The 23,150-nt window shown below is 48.4% G+C and overlaps 1 protein-coding gene across 3 annotated transcripts in view; it reads right to left on the bottom strand.

Moving 5' to 3' along the window:
* Positions 1-23,150, bottom strand: part of Akt2 (AKT serine/threonine kinase 2) — a 49,892-nt gene that overhangs the window by 21,870 nt on the left and 4,872 nt on the right. Inside the window, exons 1-2 of one of the 3 annotated variants that reach the window (XM_027941181.2) lie at positions 12,098-12,554; positions 9,044-9,168 (exon numbers count right to left, since the gene is read on the bottom strand). In XM_027941181.2, the coding sequence (XP_027796982.1) occupies positions 9,044-9,089 (46 nt within the window). In that variant the 5' untranslated portion in view covers positions 9,090-9,168; positions 12,098-12,554. Of the gene's footprint in view, positions 1-9,043; positions 9,169-9,782; positions 9,892-12,097; positions 12,555-23,150 lie in introns of those variants that run through there. The other 2 variants (XM_071604641.1, XM_027941180.2) reach the window with 2 other exon arrangements.

Below are 23,150 nucleotides of genomic sequence, written 5' to 3'. Positions count from 1 at the left end.
GGTGGATCCAAATGGAAAACTTGTAGACCATAAAAAGAATTGAAGTTCTAATACATGCTATGAAGTGGATGAACCGTACTTAGGCTAAGTGAAAGAAATCGATCACAAAGGTTCAACTTTATGACAGCATGAGGCCAACATGCCTTCAGTACATAGCACACTTCAATGGGAGATTCTGAACTTTTCCCAAGCTACCTATACACAGTATACCTATACACAGTATATGATACTGGGCTCCTGGTCAGCCACATGATCACAAAGGTGCTCAACCAACACTACCATCCCTTACTGCTAAGCTCCAGTGCTCTGTAAGTTAGGTGCATTAAATGTATTTTTAACTTATGATAGGTTTACTGCGATGTAATCCTGCCATGTTGAGGAGTATCTATATGAGTCCACTTGGGATGCAGGGCCTAGGGGAAAACTGGAAGGTGATGGCCAATGGGGACAGAATCTTTTGGTGTGTAAAAAAATCTTCTACAACTGACTGTAGTGTTGGTTGCACAACTCTGAATACTGAACTGTCCCCTTCAGAAGGATAAATTGTAAGGCATGTCCATTATATCTCAATGATGAGACAGCAACCATGAAACACCCAGCTCAAGAGCCCAGCACATTGCATACACTCAATGAATGCTCTTCATTATCAGTCCACTGTGCAAGAAGTATGTGCCAGGCACTTGACTTCCATGGCACATGAAGAGGCAGGACACAGTGGACTGAGGTATATCTGCTGGATGTAAGTAAATCATTTCCCTTTTCTGAACTGTTTCCTCTTCTGGGGCCATCCACTAACTGAGGAGGAAGACAGCAATGAATAATAATGATACCACAGTGCTCTTTGTGTCAAGCACTGTCTTAAGTATCTCATGAGTGGGTTTTAACTTATAAAATTCTCTCAAATGTAGATATAAATTACTCCATTTATATAAAGTTCAAACACTAGCAAAATCCTAAATTCAACAGCATATTAAAAAGATGCCTGGTGTGGTGGTGAAGACCGAGAGCCCCAGCTACTCGGAAGACTAAGGCAAGAGTTCAAGGCCAGCCTGGCCAATAAAGTGAATCTGTTTTAAAATATATATATGTACATTTATATCCCATGACCAAGTGAAATGTATCCCAGGAATGAAAAGATGGTTCAATGTACATTGAAAGAATGATGTGATCGTCCCAATCGACACAGGAAAAGCATCTGACAATCTAAGTATTTTTCAGGATAAAAATACTTAGCAAGCTATGAACAGAAGGAGCTTCCGTAATGTGATAAAAGGCATCTATGAAAAGCCCACGGCTGATGACTGACGTCACACTCAATAAGGAAAGACTGAAAGCTTCTCCCTAAGGTCAGGATCAGGACAAGGATGCCTGTCTTTTCCACTGCTGTGCAAAATGGAATAAAAGGTACTAAAGGGAAAAGGAAAGAAGAAAATTACCTCTACTTTGCTGATAATGTGATCCTATGTAGAGAAAAAGCACAAATAATCTACAGAATAGCCAGGTGTAGTGGCTTGGACCTAAAGTCCCAGCTACTCAGGAGGCTGACACCAAAGGATCATTTGAGCCCAGGAGCTCAAGGCTGATCTGGGCAAAATATTGAGACCCCAATTAAAAAAAATAAAAATAAAAATACCCGGACTGGGATTGTGGCTCAGTGGTACAGTGCTTGCCTAGTGCATGTTAAGTCACTGGGTTTCATCCTCAGCACCATACAAAAATAAATAAATAAAATAAAGGTATTGTGTCCAAAGTAACTTCTAGAGTTAATAAGTTTAGCATAATCAACGTACAAAACTCAGGTACATTGTGTGTGGGGGGGGTTGCTGGGGTTGTGGCTCAGAGGTAGAGCGATTGCCTACCATGTGTGGGGCACCGAGTTCAATCCTCAGCACCACATAAAAATAAAATAAAGATATTATGTCCACCTATGACTAAAAAATAAATGTTTAAAAAAAATCAGCTATGTTTCTATATACCAACAACCAATAGTCCCAAAAGGAAATTTAAAAAAAATTCATTTACTATAGTCTCCAAAAGAATAAAATACTTAGGAATAATGTAACCATGGAGATAAAAGATTTTCATACTATAAAACATTAATTTAAAAAAATGATCTAATAAATGCAAGGACATCTCTTGTTACTGGATTGGAAGATTTAACATTGTCAGGCTGACAATATTCAGAGTGACCAGGTGTGATGAAATCTCTCTCAAAATTCCAACAGCAGCCCTTTTAGAGAAATGGAAAAGTCAATCTTCAAATTTATATGGAATTGCAAGGCGTTCCAAACATCCAAGACAACATTAAAAATTTTTAGCCAAGTTAAAAGACTCCATATTTCCCAATTCCAAAACCGACTACACAAAGCTACAATAACCAAAACAGTGTGGTATAAGGATAAATATATAGACCAATCAAACAGAATCAAGAAATTAAATGACAAACCCAAACACTAAGGTCAAATGACTTTCAACAAGGGGTGCCAGAGCACTCACTAGAATAATGCAGCAAATAGTGCTGGCACACCTGGAAGTCCACATGCAAAAGAGTGAAGTCAGACCTCTACCTCATTCTATCCACCACATACAAAAACGCATTAAAAATCTATTAATCTAAGAGCTGAAACTGTAGAACTCTAACTAGAATACAAAGGATTAAATCTTCACTATCGTGGATTTGGCACTCTTAGATGACACCAAAAAGCAAAAAAAAAAAGTGAACTTATCAAAATGAAAAACTTTTGTGCATGAAAGAACACTATCAAGAAAGTAAAAAGGCAGCCAGGTATGAAGGCACATGCCTATAATCCCAGCTACTCAGGATGCAGAAGGATACCAAGTTTGAGGCCAGCCTATCAACTTAGCAAGACTCTGTTTCACAACAAAAATAAAAAGGGTTGGGGCTGGGTATGCTGGCGCACTCCTATAATTCCAGTGGCTTGGGAGGCTGAGGCAGAAGGATCATGAATTCAGAGTTCTTAGCAAGGTACTAAGTAGCTCAGCAAGACCATGTCTCTAAGTAAAATATAAAAAGGGCTGGAGACGTGGTTCAGTGGTTAAGCTCCCCTGGGTTCAATCATCAATGCCAAAAATAAAAATAAAGGGAAAAGAAGGAGGGAAGAAAGGAAAGAGAGAGGGAGAGAGGAAGGGAAGGGAAAGAAGGAATGAAAAGGAAGGAAGCAGGGAGGGGAAGAGGGGAGGGATGAATGGACAAAGACAAAATTAACCTACAGAACAGGAAAAAATACTTGCAACTCATATGACAAGAGTCTAGTATCTAGAAAATATAAAATATAAAGAACTCTTACAACTCAACAACAAAAAGACAAATAGCTTATTAAAAAGGGGATAAAGGACTTGAACAGACATTCCTCCAAAGACTATACAAATGGCCAACAAGCCATGAAAAAATTCTTAATAACACAGTTGTTACAAAAAAAAAAATCAAAATCATGATGAGACACTACTTCACATGCACTGAGATGACTGTAATAATAATAATAATCTTTTTTTGGTGGGGGGGGTGGGCGGTCGGTGATTGAACTCAGGGGCACTTAACCACTGAGTCATATCCCCAGCTTTAGTTCATATTTTATTCAGAGACAGGGTCTCACTGAGTTGCTTGGTGCCTTGCTGTTGCTGAGGCTGGCTTTGAACTCCAGATCCTCCTGCCTCAACCTCCCAAACCGCTGGGCTTACAGGCGTGTACCACTCTGCCCAGCAATAATGATAATCTTAAAAACACAAACAAAAGGGGCTGGAGTTGTACCTCAGTAGTAGAGCACTTGCCTCACATTTGTGAGACACTGGGTTTGATTCTAAGTACCACATATAAGTAAATGAATAAAATAAAGGTACATCAACACCTAAAAAAATATTAAAAAAAAACAAACAAAACAACAACACAAACAAAACTGAGCACGGTATTACACATCTGTAATTCCAGTGGCTCGTGAGGCTGAGGCAGGAGGATTGCAAGTTCAAAGCCAGTCTCAGCAACTTATAGAGACCCTGTCAAAATAAAAAATAAACTGCCGGGCACAGTGGAGCATGCCTGTTAATACCAGCGGTTCAGCAGGCTGAGGCAGGAGGATCACAGAATTCAAAGCCAGCCTCAGCAAAAGCCAGGTGCTAAGCAACTCAGTGAGACCCTGTCTCTAAATAAGATACAAACTAGGGGTGGGGTGTGGCTCAGTGGTTGAGTGCCCCTCAGTTCAACCCCTAGTACTAAACACACTCTCTCTCTCACACACACACACACACACACACACACACACACACAAGGACTGTTTAGTAAGGAGATGAAGAAAATAAAACCCTGTGCATTTTTGGAATGTAAATGGTACAAGACACTGTAGAAAAATCTGGTACTTCCTCAAAAAGCTAAACACAGAATATACTATAAATTATAAATATAGGAAATATGACTCAGATTATATAATTACACACATTTACATATTATGTATATTAGATACTAGATTATAAATGCAAATTACAAATACAGACTACATGATCCAGCAATTGTCCTAGGTAATGCACATGAAAGAACTGAATACAGGTATTCAAACAAATACTGTACATTTTGTTCATAACAGTACTATTCACAATAGTGAAAAGGTAGAAACAACTCCAATATATATCTAGAGATGGATGGATAAACAAAATATGATATGTCCATAAAGTTGATTATTTGGCCTTTAAAAAGGAATGAAGTACTGATACATGCTGTAACACAGAGGAACCTCAAAAACATTATGCTAAGTGAAAGAAGCCCATCACAAAAGAGCATATATTGTACAATTCTATTTATTCGAAGGGTCTAGAGTAGGTAAACCCATAAAAACAGAAAGCAAACTGATAGCTGCCAGACACTGGGAGCAAGAGGGTACAGAGACTGACTGCTTAATGGGTATAAAGTTTTCTTTGGAGGTGATGAAAACATTTTGGAACTAGTTAGAGGTAATGGTTAACACAACATCATGAATGTATTAAAAGGCCACTGAATTGTATAATTTAAGATGGTTATTATTATATAAATTTCCACCTTCTTTTTTTTTTTTTTTTAAAGACAAAAATTAGAAAACTGCAAGCTTGGGAAGGGAGCAGAGGCTTTTGCAGATTGTTTTGTTTTCTTTCTTTCTGTTTTTTTTGGGGGGGACTAGGGATTGAACCAGAGGGGCTTTACCACTGAGCCGCATTGCCAGCCCTTTTTATTTTTTGAGACAGGGTCTCACTAAGTTGCCTGGGCCCTTGCTAAATTACTGAGGCTGGTCTCAAACTTGCAATCCTCCTGCCTCAGCCTTCCAAGTTACTGGGATTATAGGCATGTAACACTGTACCCAGCTCTATTTCTTTATTGCACACACGCTGGCACAGGAGTGAGGTAATTATCCAGAACTTGTCTTGGATATCAAGAAACCTAGATTAAAGAAAAAAGGAGTCTTGTGATCTTATCCCCCATTTTGTATGGGGAACCTGAGGCACAGGCAGCCTTGTCAAGGTTCACAGCTGTCCTGTAAGAGCTAGCACTCCTGACCACTAAGTTGGCCTTGTACGTAGCCTGGCAGAGGGTGGGCACTCTGCTAATGATGGCGGTGGTGTACTAAGGCCATGCCACAAGCAGGACCCACACGTAGCACAAGGGACTCCACATTCTTAGATCTTGCTGAACAAGAGGCAGCACATAGACTAGACTTTGAGGACATTCATTCATTCAGCAGCCAGGAGGCCTGAATTCAACCTCACACTCTGCACTAAAACTCTGGGTGATCACTCTTGCTGCTAATAAGATGGTAGCCACCTTACAGGGCATCTATGAAAATTCAACACTGGGGCCAGACACAGTGGTGCATGCCTATAATCCTAGTGGCTTAGGAGGCTAAGAAGGAGGATCGCAAGTTCAAAGCCAGCCTCAGCAAAAGCCAGGTGCTAAGCCACTCAGTGAGACCCTGTCTCTAAATAAAATACAAAAAAGGGCTGAGGGTGTGGCTCAGTGGATGAGTGCCCCTGAGTTTAATCCCCAGGAAACCTCCTCCCCGCCACACCGAAAAAAATCAACACTGGGCTTGTCTGGGGCAGAGTCCAGAGCCTGGCAGGGTGGGCACTCCAAAAAACAGTACAGCAATTATTTTAGCCAGCAAGGGTTGGAGCAGAGGTGCCAAGACAACAGCTGCCTCAATGACAGGCACCAGGGAGGCCTGGAAGTACACGAGCACAGGTGTGCACACGTGTGTTGTGCTAACTCAAGGCAGGTATGTCCAAGTTGGGCCAACTCAGCAGACAGGGACAGGACTGTGGACCACTCATCTGGTCTCGCAGCATGAATGGGGACAGTGATGCCCTAATAGGGACTGAGACCCACTTAATGCCATCGGCTAAGTCCCCAGGCCAGAGATAAACTCCCCAGCCTTTGACAGTTCTCCAATTACCTCCAAGATTCCTGGCACTTGAGCCCAGTGACCCATGGGCCTCAGGAAGCTTGAGTTGAGGGACAGACCCAAGACCCTTGCACACTCTAGCACAGTCGCACCACACACAATTCCAGTTGTTCATCCAACTATCATTTACTGAGTGCCTACTGTATGACAAGCACTTTTTGAGGTGATGAGGACACGTCAGTGAACAAGTCACATGGAAATCCCTGCCCTCATGGTCACAGAGGCCTGGGCTGTTAACCTAAGATACAGATGTAAAATGAAGGCTCAGTCAAATGACACAACTTGCCCACCATCACCATCTGTCAAATTTTGCAAAGTTCCACTAACAGACCCAAATTCAGGGTTGTCTGTAGGGGCTGGGCTGAGGTGCCATGAATGCTGCCCCTGCCTGGACAGGGCAGCAGGAAATGGGTCCTTCTGCTCATTCTGATGGGGAGTCCTTGCCTGGCAGTGGCCTCTGTCTCCCATCACTGTCTGGTGTCTGTGGACTGGGACAGGGCAGAATGGTTCTCTTCTCCTGGTTCCACAGGGTCAATCCCATCAATCACCTGCTCACCCACCTCAGGACTCGCTGGCCATCCCCTCTGTCCATGTGCCCCTGACCCAGTGAGCTGTGGTGCCCTCTTCTGCCTCCCACAGGTCTTTTTTCCCTGGTTACTGTGAATTGAGCCCTGGGGTACCTTGCCACTGAGCTACATCCCTACCTCTTTTTATTTTTCACTTTGAGACAGGGTCTTGCTAAATTGCCCAGGCTGGCCTCAGCCACCCAAACACCTAGAGTTACAGGTGTGCACCACCAAGTCTGGCTCCTTCAGGTCTTCGTTTAGACATCCTCTTCTTAGTGAAGGCCTCCTCCTAACCACTGAAATTAAGATGGGTCTCCAAGTTCCTGCCCACCTCACACCCCATCCTTCTCTCATTGTCTGGTTCTACTCCACAGCATGTACCACCACAGCATACTCGCATCAGCCTGGGTGCTACCTGCCTCCCACCCAGAATGTAAGATATCATCACAAGTACGGGATGTTGCTACAACCCTGGCACCCGAACCACAGGAACTGATCCACAGGGACTATACCTGAACCACAGGGACTGATCCATCAATAAATGCTTGATGAATGGATGAAAGTGCAAGTAGAGGGAGGGGCTAAGGAGATAGCTTAGTGGTAAAGTGTTTGCCTGACATGCATGAGGCTCTAGGTTCAAATCCCAGCACCACCATCACACACACACACACACACACACCAAAAAAAACAAAAAAAGAAGAAGAAGAAGAAAAAGAAAAAGAAAAAGAAAGTGAAGTGCAAGTAGAACAGCTACTAAAAATTCAGCTATGGACAAAGCCATTTCATAGCATGTGCTTCTTCCTGCCTGCATCCCAGGGTCACCTGGCGGCTGGCCCAGGAAACAGGCAACTTTGGGAGTCTTAAGGCCTAGTCTCTTCCCCACCCATGACTTTACTAGCGCCTCAACTTCCCATCAGTACACTGCATCAGGTCCCACCATGGGTCACAATACCCTGGGCTTCCACTGTCCAGAGTTAAAGCCAAGGTCACTTCTGTAGCCTACAGGGCCCAACATGGTGGGAGCTATGTCATTCCTCTCTCCTCCACTTCACCCTACTCACTGCGCTCCAGTCATGCTTTTCCTAGAAAACAATGGGCATGGGCTGGCTGTATGGCACCTTAAGAGAGAGTACCTGCCTATGTGCATAAGGCTTTGGGTCCATCCCCAGCACTGCAAGAACACAACGCACCAGGCATCACCTCCATGTTAGAGCCCTGACCTTGCTGTCCCTCCCCCTGGGACGCCCTTGCTCAGCTATCTGTGTGGCTCACTCCTGCACCTTCTCCAGGGCTCCTCAAAGCAGCCTCCTTTGCCTTGCCCATCTCCCTGGCCCCTTGCTCCTCAGAGTTTCTACGTTTTTTTTTCACAACAGCACTTATCACTATCACATGTCTACTCATTTGTTGTTTGTCCCCATTCCCTACTGGAATGTGAATTCTATGAGGATGCCACTGTGTCCCAAAACATGGGACAATGTCAACGAATATTTGCTGAATGAATGTTGAATACTGCCCTCAATTAAGTGACTTCCTTTCTCTGCCTCTTTCCACACCTATTAAATGAGGCTAGGAGCAGTGGTGCATTCAGGTAATCCCAGCAAATCAGGAGGCTGAGGCAGGAGAACTGCAATTTCAAGGCCAGCCTCAGCAATTACGTGAGACATTCAGCAACTTAACAAGACCCTGTCTCAAAATTTATAAATAAATAAGTAAGTAAATAAATAAATAAATAAATAAACAAAACGGGGTTATGAACAAGATCACTGATGCAAGGCAGAGCCTGAGGCCTGGTCTGTGGCTTGTCCAGGGTGTCCAGCTAGGCCTGGACACTCAGCCCCAGTAGATCCTCAGCTCCCTCCCCAGGGACCCTGAAGGATTCCATGAAGTGGTATGCACGTAGCTAGTGGCATGGAGGCTATAAACACTAACTCCTTGGGTCAGTAATCACCCTACGCTTCCACCTCTCAGGGTGCCAGATGCCAAAAGAGTCAGGATAGGAGGGGAAGACACATGATCAAATGGGCAAAAGCCACCCCTTACCACGTTTGTGCAGCCAGCCTTCTTTGATGACAGACACTTCATTCATGGTGGCAGCGTGACACGCTGTCACCTAGCTTGGGACAGCTCAGGGCAGCAGGACATGCAGGAGGTGCTGTGGATATAGTCTGGAAGACAAGAAGGAGCATGTCAGAGTGGGAGAAATTCCGCCCCAGCCCTTTCCCTCAGGACACTCAAGACTCTGAGGCCCTCTGGCCACTTGGCCTGCTATGCACCAGGTATAGCCAGTGAAGATGGGGGACAGCCCTGCCCTTGAGGGCCCAGACTTAGCAGAGACATAACCAGGTCTCCGGAGACCCCAATCCTATGTGTGGCCAGGCCTCTGCACTCAGGCCCCTCCTGCTACCCTTCCTGCTGGCTGGGTGGGCACTGAGGTAGCTATGGCCCTGCCCGCTACATCACTCCCATGCCCCAGTACTGAGGTAACCCAGAGTGAATCACACAGCCCTGGGCACCAAGCGGAGGGTGTGCTCACAGCCATCAGCATCTGCCTGCCCCACAATACATATATCCGCACACGCACTCTTTCTCTCTCATTCCCATTCTCTCTTTTCCAAACCAGAGAACCACCAACCTACCACCTTCAGCAAAATAAATGTCCATCCACCCCATGCTGGACTACCCCAAGCCACTTTCTCAGGCTCAGTTCCCTCCCTGCTCCCACCAAGAGGACTAAGAAAAGACAAGCGTGGCATTCTGGGGTCCTAAACAAGCAACCTACTGTGTATGCGCCTGTCTGGGCCTAGGAGTCAGTTCTGGTCCCTTCCCCAGGACCTCTGCTTCTGTCCTCAGGGACCAGCAGCCGACAGACTGATGGACGCCGAGGCTGCTGCCTCGTCTCAGGTTCCCAAAGCGGAGTGCAGAAGGGTGCAAGGAGCTGCCAGCTGGGCCCTACCTGGAGCCAGGGGCCTGGACTGGAGCCACAAAGCCCAAGGCGCCTTTTGCCTTTCCTGGCCTGAGGTTATTTGCGGACAGCAGGTCAGGAGCTACGGTGGCCCCCAGAGAAGTGTCAGCTGGCTCTAGGGACACCATGGGCATCAGCTTTCTCTCGTGCCCCAGGGGAGCTGGTGGGCCGGATACGCTACTGCCTGGCATATGACGGTGGCAGGCTGCCCAGGCCCTGGGCAGAAGGAAGGGAGGTAAGTGGGAGGAAGCGGGAGGAAAGACAAGATGGACAGCGACAGGGACATAAACAGGATGGTGAAAATCACATTTTGGACTCCTAAGCTGCAAAGGCAACGATTCTGGGCTGGGAATAGCAATAAGGCCCTCCTTGTAAGCAGGCATGGCACCTCAGACCCTGAATACAGGCCAGCTAGAACCCTCCACTCTCTCCCCACAATGTCAATCTGCAATGTGACTGCCTGGCCCCATGCCTCCCGTTCCCTTCCCAGTTTATGGCCTGGCTACTGGAATCACGCTCCACCTCCTCCCTGGACTCCCCCTGCATCCTATCCCCTATTCAGCAGCTAAAGGACTCTCAAATTTGACTCTGTTCTTTCCCTGCTCAGAATCCTTCTGTGGCCCTTCATTGTCCTTGGCAAAAAAGTCAAACTCCTCAGCTTGATATCCAAAGCCTTTCAGGACCCGTTCTGCCGCCCTTCATCCCTACTGCCTCTGCGCACTCACCCTGCACGCCTCCCGCCCCAGCACCGGCCCAGTCCCCACAGCCCCCTCCTCCAGCCCTGGCCTCCTCCCCGGGCTCACAGCCTCTGCTCTCATCCCTACAGCTCCATTTTAAATGGACCTTGTCCCTCTCCTCACTCAAAACCCTTCCACAGCTCCCCAATGTGCTCAGAACAAGAACAAAGTCCATGCTGTACTGAGGAGGCCCCTTGGGAGCTGAGACACACATCCAGAAAGCAAAGGCTAAGACAATGGCAATGGTCATTAACATGCCTCGCTACTCCCCCCCAAAAAAATCAGGCATCTGTCACCTAGACTACATCCCCTATGCCTTCTCCCTCCACCATGAGGTCTCAGTCAAAAAGTGACTCCTCCAGGAAGCCTCCCAGTGCTCTGTGCACCCACCTCTGGCAATTCTCCCCACCCCTGTCAAAGCTGATTCAGTGTCCAGCACAGCACCAATACCAGCTGAACACGATAAATGAATCACGGCTCCCAAGGCAGCAGCCCAAATCAGAGATCGCTGCAGAAACCTCTGCATTCTACTCATTCCACCAGTCTTTCTGAGTGTATCCTAAAGCTTCAGACACTGTCCTGGGTGCTAGATAGAGCATCACTAAGATATAGCCCTTGCCCTGTCTTATGAAGCTCACATTCTGGGGAGAAGGCAGAACCACGCACATTCAGAACCATGTCAGCTTTGGCAAAAAGGCACTGAGAGGGAAAACAAAGTAAAGAGAAAGACTGGCAGGAAGTGGGGTGCTGTGTGAGCCGCACAGCGTAGAGGACCCATGAGCAGACACCTTGAGGGACCAAGGAGTGAGGAGTGCAGAGGTACAGGGAAAGGCATTTCAGGCAGAGAAATAGTGAATGCAAAGTCCCCAAGGCAGGAAGGAGCTGGTGCGGGCAAAGCCAGGAGAAAACACTCGAGGAATTCCGAGGTGTGGCGGGGAGCTGAGGTGGACACCACACTTCTCCCTGCTGAGTTCACTTCCCAAAGAGCTGAGATGGAGAACTCAGTTGAGGAAGAAAGAGAACAGGGGTCCCAGGTCCAGCCTCAGCTCCTCTTGGCGGCCCAACAACATCACCTCTCGGAGCCTCTGCAACCCAGTAGCACAAGGCTCCAGAGCAGCACCCAGGAACCCACTGTGGGAAGAGGGTTCAACCCACTATCTGGACCTGGTAAAGCCAAATACATGGCTGCCATTATTCAAAAGCTAAGTGAAGGCAGTCAGGTATGACCGAGAGTGGTCAGGGTTCCAGAGTCCACAAGCCATCCCCAGCTGGGTGGCCTTGGGCAGGGTGCCAGCACTCCTGTAGAGCCTCTCCTGAGTGCTCGTAACACCCCACCAGAGGGGCCGTAACTGTGCCCAGGCAAGGACAGAGGCTCAGAGAGGGGAAGCCATTTACCTCGAGTCTCCCAGCTGAATGGTGGAGGCCTGGCAGAGGCTCAGCAAGCCAGAGTCACGTTTTATGGTCTTGTTTCAGCAACTAAAAAGCCAGCGGCAGCTCAGGCGAGAACAGGGGGAGGAATTGGAAGATCCCCTGTGTCCCGCCTGGATCCTGCCCCGTCCTCCCACTGAGGGTGGCGCCTCGGCTGAGGTGTCTGTGACGCAGTCCTGTGGTGATGAAACACCAGGCAGCATGGCCAAGAGGACAGCCTGCTCACCAGGGAGTGCAGGCCTAGGATGCAGGCAGGAGGGAACCCAGGCAGCATGCAGGGCTCTGCGCTGGCCACTCGGCAGGCAGCACCCCCTCTGCAGGCAGCACCCCCTCTGCAGGGAGCCTGTATGGCTCTTCCCCACTCGCTACTTCCTAGGACGCCCATGCATGAGTGTGCTGAGGGTTCTGGCCAGGGCTACAGCTGTTGACCAGAGGTGAGCCACCTGGGAAGGAAGGCGAAAAGAGAAAGGGCAACTCAACAGGACACCCAGATGAATAGGGAACAGGCACAACCTCATTAGTTATGGGGACATACAGATTAAAACCACCTGTCTGGGATGCTGAAATTAAAAAAACTGACAACACCAACCATCAGCAGGGATATGAGGAATCACGATTCTATGCACTACTTGGGGAGTACAAAATGGCCCAACCACTGTGGAAAAGTGTTTGGCAGTAAGAATTAAAATCTCGCCAGGTATGGTGGGATGCACCTATCGTCTCAGCACTCAGGAGCCTGAAGCAGGAGGACCCCTTGGTGTGGGAGACTAGCCTGGGCAACACAGTGAGACCCTATCTCAAAACAACAAAATACATACACACACCTACCCCAGAACCCAGCAATTCCAGTCCCCCAAAAGAAATTAATACATTTGTTCACCAAAAAACACACAGAAGAAGGTTCACAGGAGCAATATTCCTAGTGATTGCCAGCATTCCACTCACAAGAGATTGGCTAAATCAACGAGTGAATTAATATTTACAGAAGAACACCATTCACACCACAGGGAGGAGGCATCACAGAATTAGATGGAGTGGAAGAAATCAGATACAAAGTAACACAGCCAGTGAGAGTCCATTCACAGCTAGATGGAAACAGGACAGGCCATGCTGTTTGCTGTTTAAGAACATCTTTCTCCTCTGCAAAAAAATCAAGAAGAAACAAATGTTAACAAATGCCACAAAGGCAGGGCCTTAGAAAAACTCTGGGAGGTGACAATGTTCCCTTGTGGTCACACTGGGACCTGCTTTACAACCACTGGTTCTACTGCACTGTAGAAAGTACCTTCCATGTATTTTTCTGCATTTTATGACAAAAGAAGTAACTATACAGAGGAACCCTGGTTCGGAAGTTCAGGTGACATGAAGCCCAAATTGGGCCTCCTCCTATGTCCCAAAGCAGGGCTCTTCCCCCTTCCCCAGGAAGGCTGGCCTGCCTCCACTTCCCCCTCAAGAAGGCCTGGCCATCTGTGCACAAGGAGGCCTCTGGAGTCCCAAGGAACTGAGTTTCAGCCTCAGGCTGTATCTTGGCCATGTGACCGCAGGCAAGTGACACCCCTGGTGCTCCCATGTGTACACTAATCCCACTGGAGTGGTGGCCTGACTCCTCACAAGGAAGCTGGAGGCAACTTCTTGACCTATGCGTAGAAATGAAATCATCACACACAGTGTGACCACACAGTGGTCAGCTCTAGATGGGGAAGGAGGGGAGGCAACTGGAGAGGAGATGGGAGGCAACCTAACAAGGCTCTGACTGTGCTGGTGAGGTTTTATTTATTTATTAAACATTTATTTTTTTCTTTTTAAAATTTTATTTATTTTTATGTAGTGCTGAGAATTGAACCTAGTACCTCACACATACAAGGCAAGCGCTCTACCCCTGAGCTACATACAGCCCCAGCCCTGGTTGTATTAATTTTTTTAAGAGCTGCTGACTACATGAGTATCACTGACTAATTTATCTCTATGCTGCAAATGCTCTATAATAAATTACTTTAAATTTTCTTTAAAACATTTTTATTTCCATCTGTCTGGCTCAGGGGTCTATTTCTCAATGGTTTCTAAACTGAAGCCCCTCAGAGGCTGCATCCTTGAGATTCAAACGATGCCACAATGGCCCAGGATTCCAGGCAGAGGTGAGCAGAAAGGGTCCCTCAGATGATCACTTTGTCCTAGCTGGGCAGCTAAAAGGGGCCAGGTCCTCCAGAACCTCATTTGTTTACCTATAAAGCCAGGGTCATTATGATTCCTGCCCCTTTAGAGTGACCCAGGGCAAAAGCCAAAGTCCTGACAGGAGCCCCAGGACACTATGGGGTCTGCACTGTCCCCAACTGATTTTCCAAAGGCACTCCATTCCAGTGGCATCTGCCACCATAGCTCCTGAGCCACACCAGGACACCTCCCCAGGGCCGCTGTGTGCCCCGCTCCCTCAGGGGACTGACCCAGTCTGTACTAAAATAGTCTGATGTTTCTTAAGCTCCTATCTCTGCCTCCCCTTATTATCTTCTTTTTTTTTTTTTTTCTGTATCACTGCAGACTTATATTCTGTATATATTTACTTGTTTATCAGTTTATTGTCTCTCTGCTCTAGAATGTCAACACAGCGAGGGCACGAACTCTTGCTTATCTTGGTCACCGCTGAATTCCCACAGCCTTGCAGTGCTGGGCACACAGTGGGCACTTAACTAAAAACCTGTGGAATGAGTGTGTGTAGAGGGAAGCCCTGTGCACAGCAGTAGCTCAAAAAACATTCCTTCCCTGCCACTAGCTACGCGCTCCCCCTTCCACACCCCCCTTGCCCCCTCTCACTGACCTGGTTTAGATGCCAGGCAGCACATATGGGTTCAAGGCGGCAGGGAAATCAGAGACCTGCATCTCCTGGAGCTGGTGGCAGTGGGCTAGGGACTCCTTCCTTGCTGTGCCTTACTGAAGTGGTGGCAGTGAGCCCCTCAGGAGCCTCTGTCACCTGTCCTCTTATCTGGGCCTTCCTATAGCTCCCCAGGACCTGCTCAAGAGGTAAAATTCAAAGGAAACTATCATGGTAGAGAGCGTTTGCTTATGGGAATAGGGGGCAGAGTGCAGGGAAGCAACACTCTTACCCGCTACTCGCCACTCTGGAAACTGGCCCGTGGATTGTGAGGGCATTTCAGCAAAACTAATGAGCTGGAGAACATGCGAGTACTCGGAGGAGTCTTTCCTACATAAGACTGTGCCAGGGCTGAGTTTTTTTGTTTGTTTGTTTAGTTGTAGATGAACACAATACCTTTATTTTTTTATTTTTATGTGGTGCTGAGGATTGAACCCAGTACCCCACACGTGCTAGGAAAGTGCTCTATCACAAGCCACAACCCCAGCTAACCGGGACGGAGTTCCAAGACAGGACTCTCAACTTGGCATTAGTGACATTGGGGGCCAGGTAATTCCTATTGTGGGGGCTGTTCTGTGTACTTCAGGAGGTTCAGCAGTATCCCTGGTCTCTAGACACTAAGCCAAAAACACTCTCCCCTGGTTGTGGTCAGCAAAAATGTCTTCAGACATCACCACTTGTCCCCTTGGGAGCAAAGCCATCTCAGCTGAGAATCAGAGTTCTCCCTTCCAAGCACCAAGCAGGCCTGACCTGCTTGGCTTCTGAGATGAGATGAGAACCACAGTAATAGTAAAAAGCTGGAAGCAACCTAAATGCCCTTGACAGGGGTCTGGTACTACAGTAATGCTTAACATGACAACTCCACTAAGTTCAGCAAATGCTTAGGTAGCATTCACTAGGTACAGGGCCCATTTAGTGCCTTGTACCTACCAATCCAACCCACACAGCAACACCACAAAGTAGACTTTTTACCACCTCCCCTTTAATAAGGAAATTGAAGAACGCAAGTGAAACGACTTGCCCCACAACCCCAAAAGGAAAGAACCGAACTGAGATGTGACCCAGGGCAGCCGGGCTTCACCTCACACCGTACCCGATGGCCTTTCAAGTTAGGGGGACTGAATTCAGGTCCCTGCTCCCCCACTTTATAACCTTCCCAAGCTTCAGTTCCCTTTGCTGTGAAACAGAGACATCAGCAGTTCCTCCACCATAGGCTCACACAGGGAGGACTCAACACAGTCCTCCCAGCCCAAGGAGTGGGTGCCGCTACTCAGCAACATTCTCTGTGGTACCAATCCTGAACACAAATACCAGCCTGGCAGTACCAGCACTGAGACCTTCAGTACTCAGCAAAAGGCTTGATGCTTGGCAGAACTTATAATGTCACCCCTTTTTCTGAAACACAAACAGGTATCCACCACATTGCCTCCATTCTGATGTTACTGAGGGTGTAAGCAGCTCCTGACCCATGCATACAATTCACCTATAGCATCCTTTCAGAAAACCAATGAGTTACAGATCAACAATGAGACTTACAGGGCACAGTGTCCTGGGAGTCAGGACAGGGAAAAACAGATCAGAGGGGCTGTGCTAACAGAGGCAGACTTGAGGATGTGGGAGTCAAGGCAGGCTCACAAACCAAACATCAGACTCTGAACCCCACTCTGCCATTTGCTGTGGGACCTTGGGCAAGTCACCATCCCTTTCCTCATCTTATCCATATACTAGAGATAATAAGAGTGTAGGCCTCCAAGGCTGTGGCAGGATTAGATGAGCGAGTCCTCCCAACAGAGCTGACACAGCAGCTGTCCAGCACACATCAGATGTTACGATCTCCTCTGGTAGGTGGAGACATGGGAACTTCACTTCCTACACTGTATATTTCTGAACATGTGAATTTTTACCTATTCTACCTCCTTGGTGAGAAGGTGGCGTCAAAGAGACTTTTCTCTTCATCACCCTCCCTACCCTGCCACCTACCCCATCTGTCTACTTGGAGCAGGTGGAAATGGGGACAGGAGGAGGACGTGGGCAGGCTGCAAAAGAAACCAGAACTAGAATAAGCACTAGAACAGCTTTCCTCGTCTTCTCTGCCTCCCCCGCCACACGCACCTTCCCCATACTGCCACCCAGGGCCTTACGAACCCACAGAAACTATGTCAAATTATTTTGAGTCTCTCTGGTCATGGTGCCTGGCCATGGGCTCCAAACAAACAGAGCACCAGGCCATAGCCAGCAGGGTCCTCCAAGAACAACTCTGACGCTACTCAGGCCCTCTCCTAGGTGCACATCTAAGGCCAACTTGGAGACTGCCAGGGCCATCTGCCTCAGTCCCTCCTCCACTCTTCAACCTCTTAGGTCAGCAGCTCTAACATACACAACTCCCCCTTCTCCTGGTCCCTTGAAGACTTTGCTTTCTCACTCCAGAGCCTTTGCACATGCTGTTGCCCTGACCAGCATGCTATTTACCCATTTTTTTTTTTTAAGAGAGAGTGAGAGAGAGAGAGAATTTTTTTCTTTTTAATATTTATTATTTAGTTTTCGGCGGACATAACATCTTTGTTTGTATGTGGTGCTAAGGATCGAACCCAGGCCGCACGCATGCCAGGCGAGCACGCTACCACTTGAGCCACATCCCCAGCCCGCTATTTACCCATTTTCATTTGCCTACTGCTTATTTCCTCAGGAGAGCAGACCTCAGAGCTTGGCCTTCTCTCCCCTTCACCACACTTACCTCTAATGCCCAGCCACCTGGACAATTATCTGGGTAATGTGGCCTCCCCTGCTGGACTGGGAGCTCCACATGGCAGGAACAGAGTCTGCCCTGGTCCTCACTGTGTTCCCAGCCACACCCAGTACGGGCCAGGCCCAGAGCTTTAATTCATTCCAGGAGCGGGTGGCAAACAGAATCACAATTTTATGCTCAGAGTTCTGCCACGTGAAGGTGAAACAAAAAAATCCTCCATTCACTCACTCCACAAACATGGCAATAACTGCATCAGCACTGTCTTGGCCACCAAGGATGCAGCAGTGACCCGAACAGAACCCCTACCATTAAGGAATGTGGGGATAGGCAATAAAATAAACTCAGGAGCGAATTATACAATATATCCAAGATTGACAAATGTTATAGGAAAAGCAGCCTATGGAGATAATATGTAAAGGACGGTTAAGGGATTCCAACTTTATACAGAGAGAGGCTCATGGAGACAGTGACGTCTGAGCCAAAACATGAGAGCCACATGGAGTCCTAAAGAAGAGCATTCCAGGGGCTGGGGATGTGGCTCAAGCGGTAGCATGCTCGCCTGGCATGCGTGCAGCCCAGGTTCGATCCTCAGCACCACATACAAACAAAGATGTTGTGTCCGCCGAAAACTGAAAAATAAATATTAAAAAAAAATTTTCTCTCTCTTTAAAAAAAAAAAAAAGAAGAAGCGCATTCCATGCAAGGAGAAGACAAGCAAGGCCAAGAAGTGGGGTGCATGAGGCTCCACCAGGAGGTGGAGAGAGAGTAGAAAAGAGAGGGACAGGAAATATGGTACAGAGAAGCCTGGCTGGGCAGTACTGTGGATGCCCCTGCAAGGGCTGTGCTCTCCATAGGAGTAAGATGGAGACCTGCTGGCCTGAGGTGGGCAGAGGGAGGGGGCAGCACATGGAACCATCGACATCAGTACAGGGTGGTGGTCTTCAATAGGCAGGGTTGTGTCGCAGTCTTCCTTTCTAGGAGCTGTACCCAGAATAAGCCCTGTGCACTAGCCTGACACTTCCACCACATGTCCCACGTGGGGACCAAAGAACCTGCATTTGACAGATAAGGAAATCAAGGATGAGATTAATTCCCCACAGACAGAGGGCCAGGACACAGTCAAGGAGACTGGATCCCTACTGTCAGACCCTGAGTCCTGTGTCTACCTCTCTCTGCCTCCGCTCAAAAGATAAAGCCAAAACTACTCTCTCGTTGCCTATGCCTCTGACCCCTGGGCAGCCCTCTCTTACTTACCACTCCAGTCATTCTGCAGAACTAAGCTGTCCCCAATACACACACAAATACCTGTGTCCATTCACACACACAACAGGACCCCTCCAGACCGGCTGAATGGGCACCTCCCGCACACATGCTGTTCTGTGTCATCACCATCTGCCTCCCCACCCCCAGGGTCCTCTGAATCTGAAGCAGGGCCTGGTCGCCTGAGTTCCTACCTTACCTCTAGGACACCTAAAAGCAAACAGGCAGGGAGTGACCAGGGCCAATATTTAGTAAGTGCTCACAAAGTGCCAGGCACACACTACTGTTGAATCCTCCCCACAATTCTGAGAGGTAGATAATACAACATCCCTGTTATACAGATGAGGAGATTAAGGCTCAAAGAGAGCCACATGCACAAAAGCACAGTGAGCCCATGCAGGGGATGGGCTGAGCCTAGGGTGGAGGCACCCAACAGAACAGAGATGTGGTTACTGAGAGTCTGAACTGCAGCCTCGGCAAAAGAATTATGTTTTTATTTTTATTTAATTTTAATTAATTAAAACTCACACCTGGGGGCTGGGGATGTGGCTCAGGCAGTAGCGCGCTCGCCTGGCATGCGTGTGGCCCGGGTTTGATCCTCAGCACCACATACAAACAAAGATGTTGTGTCCGCCGATAACTAAAAAACAAATAAATATTAAAAAAAAAAAAAAAAAAAAAAAACCTCACACCTGGAGTCTGAAGTAGGAGGAGGGATGGGCCAGTCACCCCGCCTGGATAAGAGAAGCTCCCATGCTACAATCCCTCTCCAACACCCCAACCAGCTCACCTCAGAGAACTGGAGCAGGACTCGGAGGCCCAAACTCACACCTCCAGTTGACTCCAATCCTGACTCTACCACCTCCAGGCTTCACAGATTGCTTCTCTGAACCTTAGCTCCCTCATCTATAAAATGGGATTTAATACCATCAGACAGAGCATATATTTATGTCACCTCAAATTTTTTTGGGGACAACCCCATGTTGTCACGGGAACCCACTGAGATGTGCCTTATGCACAGCTAGGGATAAGACCAGTGCCTGGGGAAAGCAGCAGCAATTACACAAAGGTGAACTCTGAAATCAAGGGCCATCTTGAGCCTCAGTCAGGGTCAGGGAAGTAGGAAGGAATCATCCAGATGACTTTCATCATGCCTACATTAGCTTGTTGAAAATATCATCTAAATAAAAACACAGATTTAAAAAAATAAATAAATAAAAAATAAAAAAAGTAGACATTAAAAGGCCCCTGGATGCCAGCATGAGAAGCTGGGGGAGGGACCCTCCTGCCTCCAAAGCAGAACATGGCCTTCTTCTTTGCCCTCGCCCATCTTCTGAGCCACCACTTAAATCCAGCCAGCTCCCTCTCACACAGTGCCTCCCCACCTACCTGTCTGTCCCTCCTCTTGGGGTCCAAGTCATGGTTCCTCACTATTGTCTGGTTCCTGGGCCCTCCCACCCTCCCATCTCCTGCTACATTGATCAACTCTATGTCACCACCATACCTAGGTCTCTCTCACCTCAGAGCTTTACCTGTGCCGACTCTGCCAGCCCACCCCTTGGGGCTTCCTGCCATGGCCTGCACGCTCCCTCCTCAGGGGAATTCCCAAACCCAGCTCTATATGTTCCCATCCTCCGTACCCTCTGATAGGCTAGGTACCATTCCCAGGCACCCAAAACCACACACGGCAGAACAGGGACTCAATAAATATTTGGTGGTAGACTGGAATACACAAATGACCAAAACCAGCCACGGGCTAGCTCCTATGGCCATTCAGGAATCAGACGTCAAGGCAGGGGAGGGATGTGCCTCCCAGTCTCCTCTCTTCTCCCAGCCTGTAGGGGTCTCTAGGGAAAGGATGTGCCAAGATCAGAGTTGCACAGGCAGTAGGGGTTAGAAAGAAGCAGTCACACCCCACCGCTCAAGCCGGCATCCAAAGGAGGCCTTTCCAGGATGACTGATGCCTACTCTGTGCCAACTGCCTAGGAGAAGAGAAAGCAAGAAAGAATTCATTATAACAACTGTGAGGACCCCAGGAACATTAACCATGATATCTGTCAAAAGAAGATCTGGTCTTATAAAGGCAGGTGGAGCCAGATGTGATGGCACACACCTGTAATCCCAGCTGCTCAGAAGGCTGAATGAAGCAGGAGGATCCCAAGTTTGAGGCCAGCCTGGGTAACTTAGCAAGGCTCTGTCTCAAAGTAAAAAATAAAAAAAGCCGGAGATGTAGCTCAGTGGTATAGTGCCCCTGCTGGGTTCATGCCCCGATACCAAAAAGTGGGGGAGGACAGTTGTAACGAAGATGGAACTGGGTCCAAATTTTCGGTCACTGACACTGACTGATCTAATGTGTCCCTGTACCTCTATCTCCTCCCCTGTAAAATGGGGAGATAATAGTTGCACTGAGTTCCCAGGCTGTGGGACAACTAATGAAGGGAGACACATTCAGCTTCGGAGCCATGTCCAGCATAGAGAGGCCACTCAGCTAACAATTCTCAATAACAACACAGATAGGCTATGTAGCTTTCAGTTCCGCAGTTTCCCATCTACAAAATGGGGTGACAACACTGTCCACCCCCAAGGCTGCCGTACAGGTTGTAAACTAACTGGCTAACTGGTAATGGGGTACTTATCGCAGCTCAGGGTGGGGCCCTCCCAGGTGAGCGCCTCAACTAACAGGTCCCCCACTCTTCCAAGGCTCCAACTTTGAACCCACCCTGCCAATAGACAAGTGCAGGCTGGCTGTCCCCAGAGCCCTTCTCTACTCTCAGATGCCCATCAACCCCAGCCTCCCTTCCCAGAAACAGCAACTCAAGTAAGTCAAGCACTTTCTCAAGAGGCTGATGCTTTCCAAGGCTGGACTTGAACTTTTGATCCTCCTGCCTCAGCCTCCCGCATATGGGGTCAGTGCTCCCTAACACCTTAGCTCCCTAAGCCCTCCCACACCCCGGCTAGGCAGGCCCTTCAGAAGTAAACCAAGGTCCCCGGGGTTCCATGGTAACTAAGGGGTGTCAGAAGCAGAGCTCTCTACCATTAGTTGTCCTCAGCCTGGATTATTAGGCAGTCCGGCGAGGTGAGGGCAGGCCAATAACCCACCAGTCAGTGAGGAGCCTGAAAGCAAGCCAATAAGGGGAACAAGGCAGTGGCAGCAGCCCCAGTCCATTAGGAAAGGGCCCACAGGGTGGCAAGCAGAGGAAGGCTTGGATTTCTGGCCTCACCCTTAGAAACAACATCTGTAGACAAGCTTCCCAGGCAGGGCGGCTGGGCTCGAGGAACTTCCTGCAGGAACCTCTGACATGGAGTCTCTCCTTGGCTGGCTCTGGCGTGCTGTCCCTGCTCAGTGCACTCAAGAGCACCCAGGCCCTACTGTGGGTGCTAAGCTGGCAGTGGGTCCTGTCCCAATGGGGCCAGGCCAAGATCCCCACTCTGTCCCCTCCCATACTCGCTCCCTCCCTCCCTCCTGGTCCTGCTCCGGAGCTGTCTCCCCAGCTGGGCCTCTCGCTGCTTGGCTGGCTATCCAAAAGAGCCTGCCACGGAACCACCCCACCACGCAGCCCAGAGGCCTGATGGCTGAAGGCCTTGCTCTGAGAGCTCAGGAAAGCTGGAGAGGCCCAGACAGGGGTGTTCCTGGTCCTTCAGAAGCCTGAGATTAACTGCAGAAGACACTCCTTCCCATTCCCACTTCCCAGGGGATTTCTGGAACCCCAGGAGGTTTCATCTGAGGGAGGCTCTGTTCCATCCAGGATGATACTCCAGATCAAGCCTCAGAAAACATTAGGGGTCAAGCCCACCTAGGGTTACTGAGCCTCTTCATGTGCTGGAGAGACCCCCCGGGAGCCAGACCACCAAATTCAGCACCTGGAACCAACACTTCCAGTTGGGAGACCCAGAGCAAGTTAGAGGGTCTCACTGCTGTCAGGTGGGAAGTGGAGCTGATTCCTTAAGTCTGCAGGGTCTTCACCTAGGTCGTGCTATGGCCCCTTCCACAGCACTCCTTCACTGCCACGGGGAGGCCACCCTTGACTGTCCAGCTAAAGCAGAGTTAACATTCCTACCCTTCCTTCCCCTGATGCCCACTTATCTTGCCTTTATAACACCAACCACAACCTGATGTGGCACTGCAGATCCACAGGCTGGGCACCTGT

Source organism: Marmota flaviventris, chromosome 18 (genome assembly GCF_047511675.1).
Source record: "Marmota flaviventris isolate mMarFla1 chromosome 18, mMarFla1.hap1, whole genome shotgun sequence".
NCBI lineage: Eukaryota > Metazoa > Chordata > Mammalia > Rodentia > Sciuridae > Marmota > Marmota flaviventris.
This window is presented reverse-complemented; position numbering and strand designations above follow the sequence as displayed.